The sequence below is a fragment of the Bos taurus genome, chromosome 3 (assembly GCF_002263795.3).
Source record: "Bos taurus isolate L1 Dominette 01449 registration number 42190680 breed Hereford chromosome 3, ARS-UCD2.0, whole genome shotgun sequence".
Taxonomy (NCBI): Eukaryota; Metazoa; Chordata; class Mammalia; order Artiodactyla; family Bovidae; genus Bos; species Bos taurus.
This window is the reverse complement of record NC_037330.1, coordinates 51,855,261-51,881,588: the sequence shown is the minus strand read 5'-3', so window position 1 is coordinate 51,881,588 and position 26,328 is coordinate 51,855,261. Positions and strand designations below refer to the sequence as shown.

The 26,328-nt window shown below is 36.5% G+C and overlaps 1 protein-coding gene across 6 annotated transcripts; it reads left to right on the top strand.

Moving 5' to 3' along the window:
• Positions 1–823: 823 nt before the first annotated feature.
• CDC7 (cell division cycle 7) lies at positions 824–25,900 on the top strand. Of its 6 annotated transcripts, none has more exons than XM_015464386.3 (13): positions 824–898; positions 1,274–1,360; positions 1,575–1,752; positions 10,053–10,136; positions 11,890–12,025; positions 15,052–15,145; positions 15,231–15,373; positions 16,248–16,500; positions 17,120–17,215; positions 17,977–18,155; positions 18,964–19,046; positions 22,646–22,795; positions 24,113–25,900. In XM_015464386.3, exons 3-13 carry the CDS (start codon positions 1,638–1,640, stop codon positions 24,508–24,510), a joined length of 1,731 nt encoding a protein of 576 aa, XP_015319872.1. In that variant the 5' UTR covers positions 824–898; positions 1,274–1,360; positions 1,575–1,637; the 3' UTR covers positions 24,511–25,900.
• The last annotated feature ends 428 nt before the right edge of the window (positions 25,901–26,328 follow it).

The following is a 26,328-nucleotide window of genomic DNA, read 5'->3' as shown; positions in this document are numbered from 1 at the left end:
ATGTTGATGTTCTGCGAAATTTCCCCCCTCCTAACTTACCAAACTCATTCCTATCTCAACACTTACTCTCTCCTTTGCCAAGTAGTCTCTTTCCCATTTGGTTCCCATCATGGTGCCTCCCTCTTGGTGATTATCACTTCCTTCCACTTTTCCTTTTTTTGGAGCCCTCGCCAACATCTAAAATAATGTTGTGCATTTGTTTGTTTATTGCCACTGCCTCACTGGAATATGACTTCATTAAGGGATGGAGGTTTTTTCCATCATATATTCACCTCTGCTGTCTATGCGGTCGCACAGAGTCGGACACGACTGAAGCGACTTAGCAGCAGCAGCAGCAGCAAGCCCAACCTAAAGAAACCGGCAGGAAAGCCAAGGACTCAAATGTATACTGACTGATTGACTGTCACTAGGTTCATTTCCTCGAATACAGCCATAAACAATTGGCAGTTGCCTTTTTTTGTTTATTTTAACGGATAACTAAGGCACTCAACAAAGAGAAGTGAATCTGGGAGTCAAGAAAGTTGTCTTTTTTTCCAGAGTGCCCAACGTCTCTGTAGTCAGGTACTGTTAGGACTACAGTACCTGAGACTTTTGAATTATCCCCTTTCTTGAAAATCTATTAAAGCCCTAACCTTAAGTTTCATTCTATTCTTTATTAAGGGATTATTCCCGGACTTTACATCTGTAACAGTTCTTTCAGACAGCCAGAGCCTTAGGGAAGAAACCCAACTCCCTCGCGCAATCTCCCAGAAGCAGATGCCCCAGCCCCGACGGCTTTACAGTGCGCATGTGCAACTGGAAGCGGCGAGGCGGGAAGTGTTGCGCAGGCGTGTTTGGCCGACTCGGAGGCGGCGACCCAAGCATCTGGGAAGTCCCAGAAGTCGTATTCCTTTAAACCGTGAGTTTCCGACGGTTTGATCCATGGCGCGGGATTGTGAGGGATTAGGAACGAATTCTAGATTGTGATTTCCCTCTCGTTGCAGCTCACTAACACCCCAAACCCTTGCGGATCCCACTGACCCGCGGCGGGAATGTGCTGCGCCTGCGCACTAAGCATCCAGTTCGGTCTCGGGTCTGAGGGACTAGGTCTTTCCCCGCGGAGCTCGCGGGCCGGCCTCCAGGAGCGATCCCATTTATGTCCCCCTTCTCTTCCGCCCGGCGCTCCTAAGACGTGACGTTATTATTTCTTCACCACGTTGCACGAGGCCTTGGACAAACCTCCCGGCTCTCCCTTTCAGTAGTCAAAAGTTCTCCTCCAACCCTCTTCCTCCAGGTCAAACCGTTCTCCACACTAAGGCCTCCCCCACCGGATTCGCTGCCTCTGCAGTTCCACCGCCGTCTGCTACCGGAGACTCCCCCGGTAGGCAGTTTCCCCTTCAGCCCCTGCCGGTATGTCTGGGAGGTGAAAGTGAGGCCCATGGAATCTTTAGAAATGGTTCACGGCTTTCCTTCCTTTGGGGATTTGGACAAAGGTGCGTTTTTAAGTGTTTGCTTTGGGGACAGTAGCATTTTTAGTGCTTAGTTCACTAAATGATTTAAACTTCTCATCTTCTCCAGTATTCTGATTTTCACAGCTGCTTTGGTTCCCCTGTGGACATGACCCTGTAACTGGCATTTTGCACCCCACTTGCTTTGTGATGGAGCCTGCTTTGGGGATTCAGATGGATGAGCCAATGGCTTTTTCTCCCCTTGGTGGCCGGTTTCAGGCGGAAGGCTCATTAAAAAAACAAGAGCAGAATTTTAAACCACCAGGTATGTGTTTATTTCCAAAGACATGTAGAAAACAATTCTGTAATTTCCATTATTAAAAAAACAACCAAAACACTGAATCTTAAAGTGAGTTGTATGTTTATATAGGAGTACTTTACGAATCGGTAAAACGTAAGATTTAGGATTGGATTGCATTTTAGAAGGATTGTAGTCCAGCCATGTCGTTTTACAGGTGAAGCTGCTAAAATCTAAATATTAGTGCTTGTCTAAGATCACAGTTTGTTGATAGCCAAACTAGAATTTCTCTTCTAGACCTGTGTTCTTATTTCTACTCACCATATTGCGTTAAGCTTGAATTTAGAAATGGACATTGGAGGGACTTTGAGGTATTCAAAGGTAGAATTCACTGACAAAAGTAAATGAAGTGTCTGTAGCAGTACTAAAGGATTGTATCTCAGTGTACATCAGGAAATGTTTGACTCTCACCCAGACCTTGAAATGAGAAGAATATCAAACAGTGCCTGATCTTGTACACTATAATGTGCACCTTTATCCCTGCTGTAGCACTGTGTCTGCAGCATAGTAGACATTCAATAAATATTGATTAAATAGGAGTTCCAATTAACTGTTGGTTTTTTTCCCCCTTAAAATGTAGCTAAATCTTCTTGTTCCATCTTTGTCTTAAGCATATTTAGTGCTTTTTTCAAAAATATTAATTTTGACTTTTTGTTCATGAGATATACCTATATACACACAAACACTACAAAACAAACTTTAACTTGAACCCTGGAAAAATATGACATCCCATGTTTTTGCTTTCTCACTAAAGCTTAACTCATCTTTGATGTTAAAGTACCCTATTTGATGAAAGTACCCTTTGATGTCCCTATTTGATGAAAGCCACTAGTATTCCAGTTAAAGTTTCTACACTTAAAACTTTACACTTGAAAGTTATTTTTGATTTATGCTTTGTATTTGCTGCCCTCATCCAGTTCCCCAATTTTATCTTCCCATTCCCACTTTCATTCCCTTACACTTTGCTCCTGAATTACAGTGAAGTTTCTTACTTAAGCTGCCACCTTTCACTTCCTTTTTCATCTTCCAGTTCATTTTGTACACTGCCACTAGAACAATCTTAAAATGCCATTTTCATCCAGTTTCATGGATACTCTCCCTCTTCCCATCCATTTTTTTGCAATTACCTGTTTTTCGAGGTTCAGCTTTCCCTATGTCCTCAGACACATACAGTAACAGCCATTATATTATTATTCTTGTGTTATTAAGCACTCTGTGTGTCTTACCTCTTCAGTAATACTATAAGCTCCTTGAAGGCAGTATCTTGTATAGCTCCGGATATACATTATGCATTAGGCAGAGTATATGAATAAATGAATCTGACTTGGCTCTAGCAAATGTTCAGGTAAAAGCTGCTATTCTAATACTCTTCTGAAAATCTGCTAGGAAATAAAGAGTGGGGTGGATTTTATTCCAGATTTCCAAAGTTTTGTAGCTTTTATGTCACAGAACATTGAACATTATAAACAGTACTTTTTATAATTTATAAAGCATGCTAAATTGTATTCATATGGTTATTTTTTATTTGACCCTTAATAAAAAGCCAACATTATATCAAAAACATAACTTGAATAAGGAATAAAGCTGATGAAGTCCAGGCACATAACTATTTCATGATCTAGTATGATTTGCCTTGATAGAATAACTTTTGAATGGTGGGATTTCTGTATATCTTTTATTCCCAGAGCCTTACTCTGTTCAGCACATAGTAGGTGCTTGAAAATATTTGAATGCATGTTTTAATGCAAGGATATAAAGTAAAAATCTTAGTATAATGGGTTCATAGTATGACCCTTTGTTTTGGGATATTGGTCAGCTTTTTATATAGTAACTTTTCTAATTATTGTACGTGCTTAGAGAAGAAAATATAGAAAGAGAATATGGCACTGTCCAGATGTTGCCACTGTTGACATTTTGTTACCTTTCTTTAGTCTTCCTGTGCATACAGAGATAGATTTAAAAAAAAAATTGGAATCACAGCCAGTTTATTTCTAATCTCCATTTTTAACTTAGCAATTGATTGGAGAAGGAAATGGCAACCCACTCCAGTGTTCTTGCCTGGAGAATCCCAGGGATGGGGGAGCCTGGTGGGCTGCCGTCTCTGGGGTCACACACAGTCGGACACAACTGAAGCGACTTAGCAGCAGCAGCAGCAGCAGCAATATGTATCTTGAACATTTCTTGGTGTAATTAAATATTCTGTAGCTTAGACTGCCTAATGTTCCATTGCATGGTATGCTATAATTTATTCAATTGCCTTTTCTTACTGAAACTTTAGATTGTTTGCCATTTTTCCTGTTACAAAAAATGCTACAATGAATGAAGTACCTGGCAGAGTTTATTCTATAATAGATATTATCTATAAACAGTAGATATATTTATAAATGATAACAATAAACAATAGATATTATTTAAACTAGCAAAAGTTTATTCTTTCATATTTTCAGCAAGCTTTTTATTTTTATTTTTTTGAGTGTCTACCTTATGCCAAGTTTAGTAAGTGATGAAGATCTTTTCAGCGAAAGAAGAAACTCTATGTGCTCCTAATGTCTCCTCTATACTGTTGAACTGTATTGGAAGGCTTGCTTTTGGTGTGTTATGTGAATAGCTCTTAGCCCACACTTCTGAAGTGGGTTATAGGTAACATCCTGGTTTGCCTGAAACAGTTTCAGTTTATGCCTGTTATCACAGTGTAATTATTAGTGCCCCCTTTCACTCTCAAGAGTGTCCAGTTTGGGTGATCTCCCTAAATTATGTAATCTTAATTTACATTTGCTGCTGCTACTAAGTCACTTCAGTCATGTCCGACTCTGTGCGACCCCATAGATGGCAGCCCACCAGGCTCCCCCGTCCCTGGGATTCTCCAGGCAAGAACACTGGAGTGGGTTGCCATTTCCTTCTCCAACGCATGGAAGTGAAAAGTGAAAGGGAAGTCGCTCAGTCGTATCCGACTCTTAGCGACCCCATGGACTGCAGCCTACCAGGCTCCTCCATCCATGGGATTTTCAAGGCAAGAGTATTGGAGTGGGGTGCCATTTAATTATGTATAAAACAAGTTACAGGAAGCATAATTTTAGGCAGTACATGAAGCCCCAGAATAAGCAAGACTTATACTCCTAGAGTATCAGTGTTACTCCATAGTAAGTAATTGAAAGCATTTCATTTATATGATATATATTTCTTAAACCTCTGTTACATTTAACATAACACCTTGCTAGGTGCTAGTAATAAATCAGTTCATAAAACAGACAAAAAAAAAAAAAAATCAGTGCCCTCAATCTAGTGGATAGAGACAGAAAATAGATAAATACTATATTCAAAAGTGATTAGTGCAGTGAAAAAAAATGTAGCGGGGTAGGGGAGATAGGTATTGGGGAGGAGATTGTGATTTTAGTAACCGGTCAGAGAAGGCTTCAGTGTGGTAACATTTTTAAAAAACTAATGTGTATTTGTTTTTGGCTGTGCTGGGTCTTTGTTGCTGCGCAGGCTTCTCTCTAGTTGCAGTGAGCCAGGGCTACCCTTCACTGCAGTGTGCCAGCTTCCCACTGCAATGGCTTCACTCGTTGCAGAGCACAGGCTCTAGGTTGCTTGGGCTTCAGTAGTTGCTGCTCCCAGGCCCTAGAACACAGTTATGGCGCACGGGCTTAGTTGCTCCGTGGCATGTGGGGTCTTCCCAGACTAAACCCCTGTCTTCTGCATTCGTAGGCAGATTCTTTACCACTGAGCTACCAGGGAAGCTCTAGTATGGTAACATTTGAACTAGGACTTGAAGGTAGTGAAGAAGGAGCTATGCATATATCTGGGGAGGAGCATTCCAGGCAGAGCAATCAGCAAGTGTGAAGGCCCTCAGCTGGGAGTGTGCTCGCATTTAGAAATAGCTAGGAGGTCATGTGACTGCAAGGAGATGAGTGATGAGAGTGAAGTCAAAGAGAGGAGGGAAAGGAGGTAGTTCTTTGGCTTTTATGTGAAACAAGATGTGAAACTATTAGTGGGTTTGGGCAAAATAGTGATATGGTGACTTATGGTAACTCTGGCTACTATGTTACAAATAGATTATAGGTCCTTGAGGATGAAAGCAGGGAGTATAGTTAAGGAGGTTGTTGCTATGAACAATTTAGATATATTACGAAACAGGAAAAAATTCACTTAAAATTTCAAAACAGAAGCCTAGATCTTCATTTAAATAATATTTAATAATTTAAATAATATTTTAGTTTGTGGACTTTTCAGGGTCTTTCCCCAATCCTCAAAGTGTATTTTCATTGGTTTCTGATATTCATTGGTCTCTGCCTTTAGTAGTAGTTTCTAGCTTTTGACATGAAAACTGTCTTCCAAGATCAACTCTCATCTTCCACTTCAGAATCTGAGGGTTTTTCCACACTGGGGATTTTTCATTCACTTTGATTGTCAGGAAGTTTTTCCATTCAGAAACATCAAAGTTGTTCTGCAAGCAGGAAACCTTCATATAATCATAATTTGAATTTTGTACAGATGGGTAACTGCATAGTAAGTGCTGGTGGTATGGAAGCACATTGAGCTTGCATAGTCATTCACATGGCTTGTGCATTACAGTATTTTCTTACTACTTATATTTTCTTTCTAGTTATTTCTAACAGCTAACCAGCATCTCTACTACTAACTGCCAGCTCATGTTTATGCAAAGGGAGATTCTGAACATGGAACTCATAGGAAAGCCATAGAATGTTATAATTGGAAGGTGAAATTCATCTAATTCAACTCCGTTGTTTTACAGGTTAAAAACCTGAGCACTAATGTGGTTTAATGATAGGAGTTGACTCTAGACTTTTTAGATTTCAGAGTATCTATATCAGCACTGTCCAGTAGAACTTTCTGCAATAACAGAGATGTTTGTATGTTGTCGTATGTGGCTAGTGTGACTGAGGAAGTTAATTTTTAATTTAAATTTATTTAATTTTGATTAGTTAAATAGCCATATGAAACTGTATCATCCTACTACAAAGCTATTTATGTTATTAATCATGTACATACAGCAAAGCATACACACACTTTAATACATTTAGTAATAAAAAGACCACAAAAGGTTGTTAAAATATTTCATCATACCTAAACACTGTTGATTGTTAAGATATACCATTATTTTATGTACTGCTCAGAAATGCTGCCAGTTATACTGTGACACAAGGCTTTTCCTTATCATTAGAATTTTTTTAATGTACCTACTGGAAGAGTTCTTTTAGCTCTAACTAGACAAATAATTATATATCTCCAGTACATACATGAAAAGGAAAATAAACATTTTGGATCTATCTCTTCTGAATAACTTTTGTATTCAGAGTCATTGATACCCTATTTTTTCCATCCTAGTATTGTTCTCATATAGTAGCGATGCAGAATTTCTTTGAAGAATTCGTTAAAAAAAAAAGCCATTGTTAATGGGTTCTTAAGAGCTCAGTTATGTGGAGCTGGCCTATGTTTGATTTGTTCTTCATAACCTCTACAATTCCTCCCTACAGTCATTTGGGTCTTAAGAGTTAAATGTAATGTTCCTCTGATTTTTAACATTTTCTCCAGGTTATTGACACCTGTTCTGTAAGTTTTGATGCTGACCAACCACAGTTGTAAGTTGCATCCCAATTTGAGAGTTGTTAAAATCATGTCTTAGAATCAAAGAAATGTTATAGCAAATTGAACATATTTTAGTGCCCTTTTGTGATGCCTTTTCTGTGACACTGGAACTTGAAGTTGGTTGGACTTGACACTCATTAGACATGATTATAATTGACTGTGGCAACAATGACTGCTAGAAAGCCAGCCTTCCCCACAGGCCTTGGTTTTGGTTTCCAGAGTGAAGGAGTGTGGTAGCTAATAGTGAAGGGATTTCTGTTGTCTTTGGCTTCACTCTGTTGTAACTTATAAACTTTTGCTTTTTTTTTTTTTTTCTGCAGCTGTCTGAGTGACCATAATGATAGTAAAAATTCATTCATTCAACGAATGTGCCAGACAGTGTTCTAAGAGCTGAGTGCTTTGTGAATTATACAGACAGGGAGCCTGTACTGATGGAGCTTATATTCTAGTGGGAGGAGGCAGACAACAAACAATTAAATAAACAGCGTAATTCTGTAGCAGATAAGAACTCCAAAAGACAATTAACAGGGTAAAGTGGATAATGGGAGGAGTGCTAATTTAAGTAGGATGTCAGAGGAAACTGAGGATTGATCTAGCCAATGTAAAGTTATAAGGGAAGAGGATTTCAAGCAAGGGGAACAGAAAGAGCAAAAGCCCTAAAGAAATGTTAGTAATCATAACCGCAACAATAAGAATCACCAGTATAATTTATTTAATATTTACCATGTGTCAGATATTGTGTTAAAAGCTGCGCTTGTGTTCTGTATATTGTTTTTTAATCCTCATAGTATTTTAGCAGCATGGGTACTACTATTACCCCATATTCTACAGATGGAGAAACTAAGGCTTACAGATATAAGCTGTGTGCTTTAGAAAGGTCATACCAGCTGGAGCCAGAATTTTGATTTAGACCTCTCATCTCTAAAACTGGTTCACATAATTACTGTTATATTGCCTCTTGTAATTGAAATCCGTGAAGCTGTTCCAGTTCACCTGCACAGTAGGTGGGAAGGTGTTTTAGTTGTCTAGTCGCCAAGTTGTGTCTGACTCTTTGTGAGGGTAATTTAAATAATTTAAGTAAGTTCTTTATGTTACTTAGATGGAATGATAGAGTAGAAAGACTTCTGGATTAGGTCTTCTTGGCCTCTTATATAATTTTCACCTCTTAGTATTCTTCCCCTCAAATTTATCTTCCACTTGTCATCTTCCTGCTTAATAACTTTACATGGCTTTTATTTGCATCCTGCCTTTCCTTTTGAATTTTTTCGACCACACTCAGTTTTTATCTTCTCTCCTACTCTCCCCTCCCTCCATAGTAATCCTTGCCTTTTTCCCTTTGCTTGTCTTTGCATGCATAGTAGTTCCGTCCTAAAATGCCTTCTTGTACAGTTCTCTACTTGGTAAATGCTTCAAAACACAGGTTAACTGTCACTTGAAGCTTCCAGGCACCTTCAGAGATGTTCATTCCCCTCCCCTTCTACCTAGTAATATATATGAGTATGTGTGTGCTTAATGGCTCAGTCGTGTCAGACTCTGCAACTCTTCTAATATTACAATTAAAATCTTGTATTAAAAATGAGCTTTTAACCTCTTTCTTTTCCACTAGACTAAGCTCCTAGAAAACAGGAGCTTCACAAACTTTGTTCATTTGTTTTTTAATACACCAATTGCTGGGTATTTTTTAAAACACAGTGTTAAATGAGTGCGTCAATAGACTTGTCAGCAATACCTCTGTGAAATTGGGCAAGTGACTTAACTTCCCTGAATATGGTTTCCTTACCTGAAAGACCAGGATCATTATGTCTGTTCTCCCAATATCACAGTGCTGTTATGTAGATCTGAAAAAATGCTGTATCTGAAAAGATAATACATGTGTATGTACTTTGAAAATATCTTAAACTGTTGCAGATGCAGAGTGTTGTTAATAACTTTAAAAGTGGCTAATGCTTGGCCTAGATACTGTAATAAAATCTGTGGACTCTTAAGTATGTAAATCTCCTTTGTATCCAGTAGTTTATCACATTTTGAATTATTTCCTTTCTGTATTTTAACCATGCAGGCTTTTGCAAAGACCTTATATTTATTTAAAAGTAATGATTTATCTGCTTTCAGGATATAGGATACTACTGGTAATTGGGACAATTTTTAAAGAATATTTTCTTAACATTCTGATACTTTTTAAGTAGAGCTTCTTTCTAGGGTATACTGTGATTATTCAATATATAAAACTTTTCCAAACCTGTAAGATTTTGCATCTTTGGAAGAAGGAAATATAGTTTTCAAGAAAATTGCGTTGTGTCGTTGTCATGCCATCTAGTGATCGCAGCTCAGATTGTTTAGTTATTTTTTAAACTTAGCTTCTTTGTTGTGTTGTACTCTATGCAGTGACAGTGTGTCTGTCGGAGTGTAATTTTACAGTAGCAGCAATTGGGTGTGAGTGTTACCTTTCAGTTTTGTCTGTTCCTTCAAGAGGTGTGTGAGTTAGCAATTTGATGGGGTTTTAGTCTTATAATTTTAAGGTTTATTTTAGCTATTTTTGTTTGTAATTAATGTAATGTAACATATTACTTATGTTTTAGAAATTATTTTGAGACATTTTAACCTAAGAAAATATAAAATATACTCATTAATTGTAACTGAATTCTTTTTTGCCTTGACAGGTGTTAAAAAAGATATTGAAAAGCTTTATGAAGCTGTACCACAGCTTGGTAATCTGTTTAAGATTAAGGACAAAATTGGAGAAGGTAATTTGGGTATATACTTCATTATCTTTATAAGCTCTTTTCCCCTCCTGTTTTCCTTTGTATGATCTTGGTTTTCATTATTATTTCTTATTGGAAAAATATCCCTTTTAAAATACAAGGACCATGGTTATATTACTAATTGGCATAACTTTTCTCTTTTCCTTGGAAATAAAGGAAGAATAAATACTTACAATAAAATGAACAGTCCTATTTGAAACTTTATAATTTTATACTATTAAAAGTATTGATATCAATATATAAATAACTATACTAATGATAATTATCTATAAAAAATAAAAAGTTTAATATTTAAGTGGGGGGATTTGATCAGGGAAAGCCAAATCTTTTTTTCTCTTTTTCCATTGCAGTTAGGTAGAATTAAACATATATGAAACCTAAGATGGCAAATTGATGAAAATAAACTGGTAGAATATTTATAGGATGGTCAGTGTTATACATAAATACCATTCAGAGACACAATCATATTGACTGAATGAATGGCAAATTTAGCAGACAAATGTGAAGGGAATGAGAAGATAAAAGATAACAGAACTTTTTGGTGACTATATTGAGAGATAGAAAATAAAAACTTACTAAAAAAGAAAAAAAAAAAAAACTATTTTTTCATTGTTTGTTTTTACAGTTAAGTGTCAGTTGAGAAAAAGCTGAATCAGTGAGTGCAGAGAAATTAGAAGATGAGATGATTTGGGATATAAGAATCAAATCTTTACATCTTTTTTCTTACCTGTTTTTGACACTTAAGTCAATTTTCTTACCTTTTTTCCAGCACTGACTTAGTATTCAAAATCTTTGTTCTGAAAAACTCTGCTGTCCTCTTTGTTGTTACAGTTTAGTTGCTAATTCATGTCCGACTCTTTGGGACCTCATAGACTGTAGCCCGCCAGGCTTCTCTGTCTGTGGGATTTCCCAGGCAGGAGTACTGGAGTGGATTGTCATTTTCTTCTCCAGGGGAATCTTCCAAACCCGCAGACTGAACCCATGTCTCCTGCATTGGCAGGGTTCTTTACCACTGAGCCACCAGGGAAGCCCTTCTGGTGTCCTCCTAACAAATAGCTAACTATTCTTGGGAGGCAGAGGGATGGAGTGTGATCTGAGGCTAATAAGTTTGAAAATTACAGCATGTATAGTGCCTTTTTGGTTATTTATGATGTACTTCAATATATTAAAGGTCTAGAAAATTTTGTAATGAGAAATCTGTCAATTTATTTTAACTCAGTGTTTCTCAAATTTAATTGACCACCCAATCTTTTATTTTTTTTCTGTTTAACAGTGTCATGGTAAATTTTAAAATTTAAAAAAAACTGTTTAAAATGAAAAATGTTATAGGTTTTCCTCTAAGATTATTGTAACTTTTGCTTCTAACAGACCTGAATCCAAGTCTACAGATAGTAATTTCAAATGGTAATATTGTGGAAAGAGATACTGGAATGGGTCATACCATGGAAATACCAATATTTTATGCTGATCCAATCAAACAGATTTACTGTATAGCTTTACTGAACTAATATACCACCTAAAAAAGTGACACCAGTTAAGAATGTATTAAAAATTGAAAATAAGTTCCATTTATTAATACAAATGTATTTGCTTTTTGTGTTCAGTATCATTAGAATATTCATGATAAATTATGATAATTTTAGTTTCCAAACCGTTTTTAAGAATTATTTTAGCTTTGTCTCATAAACATTTTTAAAAGCCAAATATTAAAAGATTCTAATAAATTGTTTTACAGGCACTTTCAGCTCTGTTTATTTGGCTACAGCACAGTTACAAGTTGGACCTGAAGAGAAAATTGCTCTAAAACACTTAATTCCAACAAGTCACCCCATAAGAATTGCAGCTGAACTTCAGTGCTTAACTGTGGCTGGGTAGGTAACTGCTGTATATGATTTTTAAGATTTTTAGATATTAATAGATACCTCATAGGGATAATGAGATTGTCTGTGAATTAAACATATTCTTCATTCGGGTGTTTACAGTTTGCTGGCACTTTTCCTCTAATCTTGGAATGGCTAGTGAAGTTTATATTAATTTTTAGGGTGGATTTCCCTTGAGGCTCAGCTTGACTTCTGTTCTCTTACGACTTCTTCTAATCTTCCTACCAAATCGTAGACCTTGTCTTCCATGGTCTAAAATGTGGGGAACTCATATTTCACATCTCCCTAGATATTAACAGCTTCATCTCTTTATTTTGAACAACAGAATCTACTAGCATGTTGGTCTCTCTCTGCCTGACTTCATTTTGCCAGTTCCTTTTTCTGTTCACATGAACGCCTGGCAGTGTTTAGCGTAATTGATTTGAACCGTTGTCTTTAGACTTCTCTACTGCTATCTGTTCCTTGATTTCTCCCTGCTTTATTTGGCCTTCATTTCGGTATCTTTGTCAGTTCTTCCTCTTCTACCTGACCCCTAAATGTTGGAGTTCTTCCGTACTTGATCCTGGGCTTGCTTTCTCTAGGCTTTCTTAAGTGGTGTCATGTATTCCACACGGGTTTAAATACATAGTAGTGATTCCCACAAGTGTATATAACCTCAGAACTCAAATTTATGTATAAACTCGTGTTTATATATAAAAATTTATATATATATAAAACTCAGATTTATATATCTATATATATGTATATCCACCTGCCTATTTGACATTTCCATTTGGGTACCTAATAAACATCTCAAACCTAGTACACCAGAAAGTAAATTTTAATCCACCCTCATTGGCCCCCAGAATTACCTATTGCCACAGTCTGTTTTCATCTATCCATCTCAGCAAATGGCACCATAGTCTACCTAGATACCGAAGCCAGAAATCATCACACAGTTTTTCCATATCTCTCCTAGTCCACATCCATCATCATGTCCTGGCAGTTTTGCCTCCCAAATACATCTAAAATCTCATCCATATCTGTTTATCTTCTCAACTGCTGTCTTAGTCCAAGCCTCTGTTACTACATAGACTGCTTCTTCTCTTCCTCTCTTAAACCCATAGTCAAAGTACAGCCAGACTGATCCTTAAAATATAAAAATACGTATGTATGTAATTCAGATTGGATACTGTTAGTTCCACTAATTGTTCAATGTTTTCTCAATGTTCTTTGGAAAATATCCAACTTTATCTCATGTCAGTCTTTCTACTTTCTTCACTGTGCCCTAGTTTCTCTAGCTCCTCAAATTTGAGTCAGGAGCTTTCTCACTTCAGGGCTACTCCCCATACTGCTTCCCTAACCAGGAAGACCCCTGCCAGTCTTTGCATGCTGACTCCTTATCTTTCTGCCCTGAGCAACAACAGTATCACTTCAAAGCGATCTTTGATTTAAATGAGATCCTTTTTTTTTCATTGTCATAGCACCGTTTGATCTCTTTTAAAACCCTTATATTTTGTCATTATTTGTTACCATGTTTATTATCCATATTTTCCACTAGATAGTAAAGTTCATGAGGGTAGAAATCATGTTAATTTTAATTCACCATCGCATCCTTAAATGTCTAACATAGTGTCTGTTGATTAACAGGGCGCACTAAGTATCTGTTGAATGAATGAACATGCTGTCTGTTTATTATAGAAGACAGGAAAATAAAGTGGCTACTGTAAGGCACCTACCTTCTAGTACCCTGAATAAGATTATTCCTTTTTCTATACTGTAAACAACTCCTTCTACAACTTTTTCTTTCCTAGTTCTTCAGCAATGTACATGCTAAAGAAGTCTACCTGATCTTGTTTCCTTTCTAGCTCCCATACTGGTTTTTATTTTTTTATTTGATAGTTACTTCAGAAAAACTGTCTTTATGTTCTGATTCCATTGTATTCTGTTTTTCCTCCTTAAATCCTGGTTGGCCTTTTCCATTTAAGTTACTTTCTGAAAATTAGTTAATTCTACTTTGCAGTTAATTCCCCTTTGCCAGAATGAAAGCCTTTCCTCAGTCCTTATTTTCGTTGACCTCTTTACTGATCACCCCTTCCTTCAAAACTCCTTACTTGTGGACATTCCTGTCTGGGCTTTCTGCCCCTTCTTCCTTATTTTGCCCTCCAACTTGAGATTTTTCCAAGGCTCAGTTTTCTCTTTAATAATTTCACAACTTTAGGTATCACTTATCTGTAATACTGTCACTGACTTACACTTGACTTCTCACTTAAGATGTAGTCTTGTATCTAAATATCTTTATCAAATTGATGAGGTTTTAGTTTTAATGCTTTTTTCCCCCCATTTTCTCTACATGCTTTGTTGGTATCTATGTTGTTTTACTCAGACTCAAAACCATGGAAATCGGTTTACCCTGTTTTCCTCATTTTTCTATGAAGTTGTGTGGTGGTTAAGTCTAGATCTGGAGCGTACTGCCTGAGTTCAAATCCTGGCTTCGTGACCTGCTAGTTTAGTTACCTTGGGGAAATTCCTTAGCCTCTCTGGTCCTCAGTGTCCTTATCTGTTAAAAAAAGGGGGAAGGGGGGAATAATAGTACCATCCTTATAGGGTTGTTGTGAAGGTTATTTGAATTGTTGATCAGTATGATTGATTGATTAAATCAGAGCTTGGCATGTAGTGAATGTTCAACAATTATTAGCTATTTTTAATTGATTTATTCATTACTGTTACCATCCTATCTCTAAGTCTTGTTAATTCATTTTTATTAGTCATCTTTTCCTTCTCCTTCTGTCACTTCCCCATTTAAAACTATAATTACCTTTGTTTTTGAATTATAACCTTATAACTGATGCTGTTTTTGTTTAAAAAAAAAAAAAAAACCTCAGTTAAGTGAGTAGACTATCCTATATGGTGATGGCTTTAAGTTAGTTTCCTGGTGTTATTTATGTATTGCTAAACTTGCATTTCTTTAAAAAACTTCATAAAGTTTCAGTTCATTTGACCTTTCCTCCAAAGTTCATTGTTCATTTTTCCACTAGGGGGCAAGACAATGTCATGGGAGTTAAATACTGCTTTAGGAAAAATGATCATGTGGTTATTGCTATGCCATATCTGGAGCATGAGTCCTTTTTGGTAGGTTTTAATATTTCTTGAATTTTTATCGGCTAAATATTTCATTGAAAGCAATCTTATAACCTTATTCATAACTTTATTTTAGGACATTTTGAATTCTCTTTCTTTTCAAGAAGTACGGGAATATATGTTTAATCTGTTCAAAGCTTTGAAACGCATTCATCAGTTTGGTATTGTTCACCGTGATGTTAAGCCCAGCAATTTTTTATATAATAGGCGCTTGAAAAAGTAAGTATGGAAAGTTACCAGAAAATATTTATACTTGAATGAATTTGTGCTGTGGGGTCCATCTCTTTGACTTAAAACATACCACAACAACCATGCCCAGATTTTTCTGTTTTAGATTTTCATTGTAGTTTGGGAAGGAAAATACCCTCAAGGAGAAGATAAAATTGTATTAGTAAGACAGTATACATCATTAGATGTGCCATGGCTCAGTGGAAATAGCTAAGAGACTTAGAGAGGTTCTAGTTTTTTTTTTAAACCTTATATATTTCTCTGGGCTTCATTTTAGTGAATGAGGGGATTGGACCACATGATAGCCAATTTCCTATTTCAACACTAAAAGTTTTGCATTTTTTATTTTTTTCTGGTGATGATATACATAGAGGCATTGTAAGCTGACAACTTAAAAACTGCTGTTTATACAGTGGATCATATTGAGTATAGTAAGGAAAATAGAACCATAACCTCTTTTCTTGGGCTTCTGTACTCCTGACTTGTAAATTTAAACCATGATTTTTAATTTATTTTTATTTTAAACTTGTTTAATTAAAGATTATCTGCTATGATGCCATCTCTGCCACCATCAGAGAACAAAGGGTCGTGTTTATATCTGCTTTCCTTGTCTGCACAAGCCATTGGAAGAAGGGGAGAAAAGATGTTTTCTGTGTGGGGGAGACATCTTTCCTTAATTAAGTAGTTAGCTATTTAATTGTCTAAGACAAGTTTTACCTTGTCTGTAAAACTTAACTTTTCTTTCTTTAAGAATATTTTAAATCCTTAATTTATCACCAAAAGATTTACAGTTTCTGTGTGAATGTGGATGTTACTAAGCTTTCAATGTTACAGAGAAATAAAAATGCTTATTTTTGTTTCATAGGTATGCCTTGGTAGACTTTGGTTTGGCCCAAGGAACCCATGATACTAAAATAGAGCTGCTCAAATTTGTCCAGTCTGAAGCTCACCAGGAAAGCTGTTCACAAAATAAATCCTATGTAATCACCGGCAACAAGATTTCATTGAGTGGCCCAGCAGCACCTAAAGAGCTGGATCAGCAATCTACCCCAAAAACTTCTGTTAAAAGGCCCTACACAAACACACAAACTCAGACTAAACACGGAAAAGATGGAAAGGTTCTACCTCTTTGATTTCTTAAGTACCAGTACAGTTTTAGAAATGTACTCTGTCCAACAGAGGGAGTTCTAATTCTAGGAGGATACTTGCAACTAAAAAATACATATATATATATATGTTATAGATTCAGTTTGTTAGATTTCACTGAGATTTATAATGGATTGTTTTATGATTTGAAACTGAAAATTTTGCTTCGTAGGTTTATAATGTCTTTGTCACTACAATTGTATTATATAACAAAAATGGAAAATAATAAATTTACCCCTGCATGTGTAAAGTTTATATTATCCTTTTTAAAAGAAAAACATTGTAGAGGGAAAAAATTCCGAAGTGTCTGTCTCCATTTTAGCTGCACAGCAACATGTAACATCCATGCAGGTGGTTTTATAATTTTTCAGTTATGTATATTTGTGGACTGTGATAACACTGTATGGTGGCTAAGAACTCTGTCTAGACTATTTTCTCCTTTCACAGAAGTGTTTTGGTGCCTGAGGATGACTTGGATGCAGCTGCTTTTGTTTTATGTCACTTAACTCTCTCAAAACTATGGCAGAGTACAGCTGGCAGAAAGTGTTACAGATATAATCCTTCTTTTCCTTGTTTTTGTTGGTATTGTAGGAGGGATCTGTAGGCCTTTCTGTCCAGCGCTCTGTTTTTGGAGAAAGAAATTTCAATATACACAGCTCCATTTCACATGAGAGCCCTGCAGTGAAAGTAAGTAATGTAGCTTAATAGTTCAATCATCAGTCAGTGTCACACTGGAGAGAATTTAGGGAATGGCTAGATTAGGTTTTATTATCAGTAAGTTATTAAGGTTTTTTTCTTTAGCAGAAGGTGTTACTGCTTTGAGCATCTATCTAGTCAGTGCTTTGATTTTCTCCAGGTATGAACTTTTCTAGTGGAATATTTCGTCATTTTTGATTAGCTGCCTATTGTTGCTCTTTCTCTAAGGGAACATTTAGACCTTGTCTGAATGGTTGGAGTTGTGAGCTCCCAACAACTAACACATTTCTGATGCACAGTTGATGGCATAAAGATGTTTGTAAAGTTCAAAAAACTGTCATCAATGTTAAATGGTTTTAAATGGACTTATGATATCCTATAGCAGCTAGATAGCATGAGCAACAAATTAAAACTGATTTTGGCTGATGTAATTGTGCAGTTTACAGTTCTGAAATGGAGTTAGACACTAGAACATAACTTTTATATACTTTTGTAACATTTCAGGGAAAGTTCTAATGAAGTGCAATTCAGATATTCACCAAACTAGGACTGGTTAGTAAATTTTTATGTTTACCCAACACAGAAACCTAAAAAGAGCTTAAATGTTTTGATAGGCAAGTGTTTGTTTACATTCCAACAGCCTGTTCAGCAGTTTTGAAAGTTATACTTCCCCTATTGCTTTTACTGTTACTAGCATATACTAGCATCATGTTAAATGTCATGAAAATAGAGGCTATGACTTTCTTTTACAGCTTATGAAGCAGTCAAAGACGGTGGATTTACTGTCTAGAAAATTAGGAACAAAAAAGAAGACCATTTCTACCAAAGTTATGAATAGTGGTGTGATGAGGAAAACTGCCAGTTCTTGCCCAGCTACCCTGACCTGTGACTGTTACGCAACAGATAAAGTTTGCAGTATTTGCCTTTCAAGGTAATGTGTTTTGATGGTGCTGTAAAACCACCAGTATGGTGCCAGACAAGATGAGAAATTACATTGATTTTGGTGGACAATTGATATAAGTGAGTGAAAAGAAAAAAGGCGGTCCTATGAACGGCACAGGCACTGATACAGATAAGTACCTTGAAGAGTAGATGACAGCTGTTGTCATGCTTGTCCCTTTACATACACGTGCTCTTTGGGAAGCACATTTGCTTTTACATGAAATGGTTTTGTAGCGGTAGGGATAGCTCTTTTGAAACTTCAAAATTGCATGCTTTACTTGGTGATTTAAGCTTATCTTCTTTTCTTTATTCCTGCCTGTGTAGAGTAACCTGAACCAAATACTTGAACTCTTCTCTCACTCCCACCTCCCAACTCTTTTGCCACACATGAATTCCTTTCTTCCCTTCAGGACTTTCATAAGCTTTCATGAGCCTTTCCTGATTAACTCAAGTGTGTAAGTGAACAAGTATCTCCATAATTAATCACTCCAAACAGATATAAATTTTTATATCCCAGAGTTCCTGTTTTAGTCTATTTTTCCGTTATGACTCTTACCCTACACTACCTCTTTTTAATGTGTGAAAGTACCGTGAAGCCTTCTGAAATAAGGCCTGGGAACTGGTGTGTGAGGGGAGGCCTATAGAAGCAAAATCCAGGATTTTCATCCCACTGGGTTATCATTTGCTTTGTAATAACTTTTATTTATGTAGATGTCAAAGTAGAATTTACTGTGAACTAAACTGATGAGTGTTATTTTTTTGGCTTTAAATAATTAAACTGATTTCATCATCATAAGGCGGCAACAGGTTGCACCCAGGGCAGGTACACCAGGATTCAGAGCACCAGAGGTCTTGACGAAGTGCCCCAATCAAACTACAGGTATGTTGCACCAGAAATACAGAATCCAGTTAAACTGGTTGCCATAAATTTCATTGTATGGTTTTTGTCTACTTGTGACTAAATTTGAGCTCTTCTGCTTTTAACTAAATTATGTAAGTGGTTCTAGCAGTGTGACATTCCCTTTTTGAGATAGTATTATTAATGAAATCTAGTGTTGCCTTTTTTTTTTCCCCAATAGGTTGCATTTTGCTTATCTAGTTACGAGATGATTTGAAATAATTTTCATATTACCTTTGTGGGGGGAAAAATTGTATTTAGTAGTCTTTGCTAACTTAAGACTTATAACTTTTTATGTTTGCCTAATACCTCAGAATTCTTCTGGGACACACATGATTGTGTGTTTGATTAAAATTTTTTTTTGTTATTGTGAAAACAGTATAATAGTGTTAAAGAGTTTTTTTTTTTAATTTATTTTTTATCAAAGAATAATTGCTTTACAGAATTCTGTTGTTTTCTGTCAAAACTCAACATGAACCAGCCATAGGTATACATATATCCCCTCCCTTTTGAACCTCCCTCCCATCTCCCTCCCCATCCCACCCCTCTAGGTTGATACAGAGCCCTTGTTTGAGTTTCCTGAGTCATACAGCAACTTCCCCTTGGCTATCTATTTTATATATGGTAATGTAAGTTTCCATGTTACTCTTTCCATTCATCTCACCCCCTCCTCCCCTCTCCCTATGTCCATAAGTCTATTTTCTGTCTGTTTATCCTTTGTTGCCCTGTAAATAAATTCTTCAGTACCATTTTTCTAGATTCTGTATTTATGCATTAGAATACTATATTTATCTTTCTCACTTACTTCACTCTGTATAATAGGTTCTAGGTTCATTCACCTCTTTAGAACTGACTCAAATGAGTGCCTTTCTATGGCTGAGTAATAATTCCATTGTATATATGTACCACAACTACTTTATCCATTCATCTGTCGATGGACATCTAGGTTGCTTCTGCATTCTAGCTATTGTAAATAGTGCTGCACTAAACAATGGGATACATGTATCTTTTTCAATTTTGGTTTCCTCAGGGTATATGCCTAGGACTGGGATTGCTGGGTCATATGATGGTTTTATTCCTAGTGTTTTAAGGAATCTGCATACTGTCTTCCATAGTGGCTGTATCAATTTACATTCTCACCAACAGTGCAGGAGCATTCCCTTTTCTTCACACCCTCTCCAGCATTTATTGTTTGTAGACTTTTTGATGATGGCCATTCTGACCAGTGTGAAGTGATATCTCATTGTAGTTTTGATTTGCATTTCTCTAATAATGAGTGATCTTGAGTGTCTTTTCATGTGTTTGTTAGCCATCTGTAGGTCTTCTTTGGAGAAATATCTGTTTAGGTCTTTTTCCCAGTTTTTGATTGGGTTGTTTGTTTTTCTGGTATTGATTGTATGAGCTGCTTGTATATTTTGGAAATTAATCCTTTGTCACTTGTTTCATTTGCTATTATTTTTTCCCATTCTAAGGGTTGTCTTTTCACCTTGCTTATAGTTTCCTTTGCTGTGCAAAAGCTTTTAAGTTTAATCAGGTCCCACTTGTTTACTTTTGTTTTTATTTCCATTACTCTAGGAGGTGGGTCATAGAGGAGCTTGCTTTGATTTATGTCATTGAGTGTTCTGCCTATGTTTTCCTCTGAGAGTTTTAGTTTCTGGTCTTACATTTAGGTCTTTAATCCATTGAGTTTATCTTTGTGTATGGTGTTAGGAAGTGTTCTAATTTCATTCTTTTACATGTAGCTGTCCAGTTTTCCCAGCACCATTTATTGAAGAGGCTGTCTTTGACCCATATTCTTGCCTCCTTTGTCAAAAATAAGGTACTCATAGGTGCATGGGTTTATTTTTGGGCTTTCTATCTTGTTCCGTTGGTCTATATTTCTGTTTTTGTGCCAGTACCATACTATCTTGATGACTGTCGCTTTGTGGTATGGACTTTACAGAAATGTATTCATTGATTGTGGGTTTATTCTGTGCTTGCTAATGACCTAAAAAAATGAATAAAACTGTCTGCTTCCACTCTAGTCAGGACACACTCGCAGATAATTATAAAGTAATTGTTAAGTATGGTTCTAAAACTTTATACAGAGTATTTTAGGGATACTTAACTCTTCTTATCTGAAGGGATTATGGAGGGAAGTTCATGGAAGAAAGAACATCTGAAAAGAGAATGAATTGGAATTGGGGATTTCATGGGCAGAGGAACTCAAGAAACTGCATGGTCATACAGGAATCAATAAAAGTTTAGTGTTGCTAGAATGTATGGTGAAAGTCAAGGAGTGGTGAGAAACCAACCTGGAGAGAGGTAGACAAGTTTGGATCACAGTTGTTACATGGTTTAGACTATATCCTGTAGGTTTTGGAAAGTTATTCTAGGGAAAAAGATGGTAATAATTGTATTCTAGATGGGTCATTTTGGTAGGTATGCAGAGAGGAGGTGTGTGCAGGTCCAGATGAGAGATGGTGAAAACCTGAACCAGGGTGTTAATAATAGGAATGAACAGAAAGTGAAGAATTGGAAAGGTGGCCGAGCTTGATGGATAATTGGATGTGGGATTTGGGTATGAGCTGGTGGGGAAAAGGCATCCAGGATGTTGATCAGATTTCTACCTTGGGAGATTTGAATGGGTACCAGTAACCAAGGGGAGAATAAAGAAGTAACGTGTACAGGGAAAGATAAAGATGACTGGGGTTATCATTGATTTGAGATGTTTGTAGAAATCCACATCGCGATGTCCAACAGAAAAAAAAGTAAGTGAAGTTCAGGGAGGTCTGGACTGTGTAAAAGGTATTAATAGTTGAAGCTGTGAAGTGGATGAAGGGCCAGTCAGGGAAAGTATACAGGATAGAAGTTGGAACTCTGGGGAAACTCAGCCCTTAAGGCTTGGAGAAAACATTGAAGGAGAAGGCAGAGGTACAGAGGAAACCAAGAAAGTCAGGTGATGCAGTGGTCAAGGGGCTGGTGATACTGGGAGTTCAACCATTAGGAGAAAAGAGATCCCTAAAAATGAATTTTTTAATGAGTTACTTCACATGAGGCTGAGCTGGTCTTAGTCATAACTGTAAGAACTCTGGAGATTAAAGTTTCCACAATAAAAGTTAGGGTTAGCATCTGGCTGAAGATGAACTTCTAATGTTTAATACTTCTCACTAAAGTGAAACACTCTCAGTACTATGCTGTGTAACTCATGGGGTACATTCAATTTTTCTTTCCTGTGTAGCTACTTTGGATGTATTTTGATGTTATAAAATGTGCATACACTTAGTGATGAAATGTCCTTTTAAACTTAACCAACTTTCATGTTGCTCAAGAAAGGAAATACTGTATTTTGCATTAAGGATGTTAGACCAGGGATTCTCAACCTTGAAATTACGTAAAAGCACCTGAAGAACTTAAAAAACTGATGCCTAAGCCCTGTTCCAGCACAATTAAATTAGAACATCTGAGGAGATTGGGGCAGGGCATCCGAATTCTTCTAAGGTTCTTAAGAGGGTTTGAATGCGCAGTAAAGATTGAGAGCTACTGATGTAGAAGTATCATAGATTGGGATTTTTTTTTTTTAAGTGTGTTTTCTGTTACAGCAATTGACATGTGGTCTGCAGGCGTCATATTCCTTTCTTTGCTTAGTGGAAGATATCCATTTTATAAAGCAAGTGATGATTTAACTGCTTTGGCTCAAATTATGACAATTCGTGGAACCAGGGAAACTATCCAGGCTGCTAAAACTTTTGGTAAGCAGTTTTATATTATAGAATGAAACACATACCTTTGCTAGTCTCCTGCAGATCACTTAATAAATTATTACAAAATTCTCTTTACAAATAAACATGTCCTGTGTTCGTAAAATTCTCTGGTGTTAGTAACTACAAACTATGGGACGTTTCCTTTGGGACAAAATTTAAGTCAGCCCACCTCAAAAGTAACTGGGCTGCCTCTTGCCCAGCCCCAGAATCAGTGTGCCTTAATCAAAGTTGCATATCAAAATTATCAGAGGAGCCTCAGGAAATACATATACTGGTCTCATCCCACGTTTTCCTGGAAAATATGATTCAGAAAAATGTTATGCATAGAAAGGGTTGACATTTGTTAGTTTGAGAAAACAAGTGATTTTGACCAAGAGCTATTTCTGAGTAAGAACCACTGCAAAAATGATTATCCATCCCAGTGCCATGGTCTAATCTACCAGGAAAAGTCAGTGGCAGTTGTGGTCCTGCAGCAGAGTCAGGCTACAACCTTGTACCTTGTTGGAAAATATTGGGTTAGCCGAAAAGTTTGTTCGGAGTTTTCCCCAAAACCCAAAAGAACCTTTAGACAAACCCAGTGTTACAAGAAACTTACCTGAGGGTAATAGGATGAAGTATGGCATACATACTTGGGAGACGGAACCATAAAGGAAAGCAAGATTGTTACATCAGCAATTGTGTTCTTGCATGAGTATGTTTTTCAGTTGGTTGAGAAAATGATAGCTTCTATCTTCAACGAATTCATAGTCTAGTAGGTGAGACAGACAGATATTACAATACAGGTTACAATACAGAACTGCAAAAGTAATAGAAGTTGTCACAGGATACAACAGAGGCTTAGAATGAACTCTGAGAGTGTCAGGCCTCACAGGTAATAATGCTTGAACTGAATGGTGATGTAAGTGGGAGTATTCTGGGCATGGGGGTGGAGGGGTGCAGGGCATCCTCATCAAAGACAGGAAACATGTGGTCAGAAACATGTAGAAGCTTGGAAGGGGAAGAGGGAATGGGGACTGCAGCTGATTAAAGATTACAGAATATGATGAAGCTGAAGATTTTGGCAGAGTCAAGAGAGTCCTTTATGTTACTTATTAAGGCACTGCTTTCTTCTTACTGTCTCCCACTTTATGAGTTGACCTTCAACTACATGATGTAAAACACAACTAAAATATAGCACATGGTGCTCTATCTCCCATTCAGTGTAAATATATGCACAAAGCAAACAGTTGGACTTGAATGTTTCTCATGGGAGAGACTTCTGATATATTCAAATAATATAATATATGTATATTTTTTCTCTTTTAGGCAAGTCAATATTGTGTAGCAAAGAGGTTCCAGCACAAGACTTGAGAAAACTTTGTGAGAAGCTTAGAGGTATAAATTCTACCACTCCTAAATTAATAAGTGATATACAGGAGTGCAGTTCTCATGACCCAGCTTTTTCAGAGAAGACAGAAAACCATAAAATTGTTCACTTCATACAGACACCTCAAGCGCAGCCCTCAGGGAATCCATCATATAAAGGTGACGGTAATGGCTGTGGGGGCAATTTTGAGGAGTCTGCTACCAATCTAGAAGGCTGGGATGAGGTGCCCGATGAAGCTTATGACCTGCTTGATAAACTCCTAGATCTGAATCCAGCTTCAAGAATAACAGCAGAGGAAGCTTTGTTGCATCCATTTTTTAAAGATATGAGTTTATGATTATTCTTTAATGTTTATTATTGTGTATTGTGAGGTAAAGTGAAAAAGAGTCATTTGTAATAGCCATAAATTCTTGATTAGAGACCAGGTCAGGGTGAATAATTTATTTAACCCTAGCAGATTCTAAAATACAGATTAAGATTACTTAAGTTGCCTAGGATAGTTCTTGGACTGACAAAATGATCTTTGACTTAGATCTACCCAAGTAGAATCAGATCTTTCATTTACCTAATTGTTTGTCACTGCCATCTGCAGAAATAGGAGCAGTTTTAGCCTGGTACATCGGCTTCAAGGTATATGAGTCTTGATATTGAGGGTTGTGACAGGGATTAAAGACTTCAGTGAGTCAAAAAACTTCAAGTTTACTGGATTTTTTGAGCTATATGTGTTTCTGGAAAACTCAACCTGATACTGGTCCTCTAATTATTCTGAAGGTAGAGAAGATAATTTCCTTTTTTAGAGGCATGTATTATACCTTTTATAAACACTAAAACAATGAGAAAATATTGGGATATTACTTAAAATTGGGTTTTATTTATTCATTTTTAATACTTTTTTTGTGTGAATTGCCATGTTTTTCTTAATGGTTTCTCTCTTGATTTTTTGCCTTCTCTACCCACATCTAAAACACATTCTCCTTGGAAATTTTATGGTGCTTTCCAAGGCTTCTGGGTGCTTTGTTAAATACCGCCTGTGTTGATAGTTGGGAAGTTAAAATAATGTGTTGATAAAGGGAAGCTGTGGCACCAAGGTAAAGATTGATAGTTCAAAATGCTTTTCTTTTCTCTGAATATATATGGTTTTTGCATTCTATCTTAGATATAATTAGGTAGCTGCTAAAAGGAGAGTGAACACAGAATTGACAATGTTATTGGACATTCCTCCTCTGCCTAGAGCCATTCAGATCTCTGTATCCTATTTTGAGTAAGTTGGTCCTGGTCAGAGAAAGATGCTTCCTAGAGTCTTGGGTGCATTGGGAAGAGTGCTAATGAAGTAGGCAGAGTAGAAAAGGAACTAAGATAGAGGTTTATATATTATGACATACAAAATTACATATATATATATATATGTCAATTACATATATATATATATATATGTCAATGACAGCATGTCAGATTTACTAAGAGAATTGAGTCTAGGGGTGTAGGTCTGCCGAGAAGTTTCCCACTTGGTAGTCACAGAGTATAATACAACTTAGGGGGATTTAACATTCATTTTGTTGTTTTGAGCATTGAATTAGTTTGGCATAATCCATATTCCATTTGGCAAGTATTATACTTGTATACCATGGTCATTGATCTACTGTCTTCTATTGCGGTAGTTTTTTCTCTTAAAAAAAAAGAATGTTCTTGAATTTGTATGTTTAATAAAGTCATCCTCGTATTTTTTATGTCAGTGTCAGACTACTCATTTGAAAAATACATTAAAAAAAAAAATAGTATTGACCACTAGGTACATTTTCCTTCTGGCATTAATGAGTTCTCTCTCAAACAAATAATAGGTAATAGATTAGCAGATGTAGACCTGACAAAAGTAATTTATGAAAGATAGATTATCTTTTATAGAAATGTGGTTCACAATCAACATGTTCTCAGAAAATTAACAGGAAGAAAAATTTACTAAAAATGCAAGTAAGGAGACATTCTCTAGGAAGTTTAATATTCAGGGCTATTGTTTCAACTTTCCATTAATGTCTTTTGAATAGAAAAGTTGAAACATTCGACTTTAAGAATAGAATTTGGTTGTTATGCAAGGGAAGGAAAAGGGAGCTAGTCTTCTGAAAGATATGCAGTGTTACAAATTAGTTCTCAGGGAATT

Bases quoted from the DNA above. Each gene is read 5' to 3' on its own strand.
- CDC7 (XM_015464386.3), top strand. From the start codon at position 1,638: ATGGAGCCTGCTTTGGGGATTCAGATGGATGAGCCAATGGCTTTTTCT. The intron at 1,753-10,052 runs GTATGTGTTTAT...TTGCCTTGACAG, and splicing joins GCAGAATTTTAAACCACCAG to GTGTTAAAAAAGATATTGAA. The intron at 22,796-24,112 runs GTAAGCAGTTTT...TTTCTCTTTTAG, and splicing joins CCAGGCTGCTAAAACTTTTG to GCAAGTCAATATTGTGTAGC.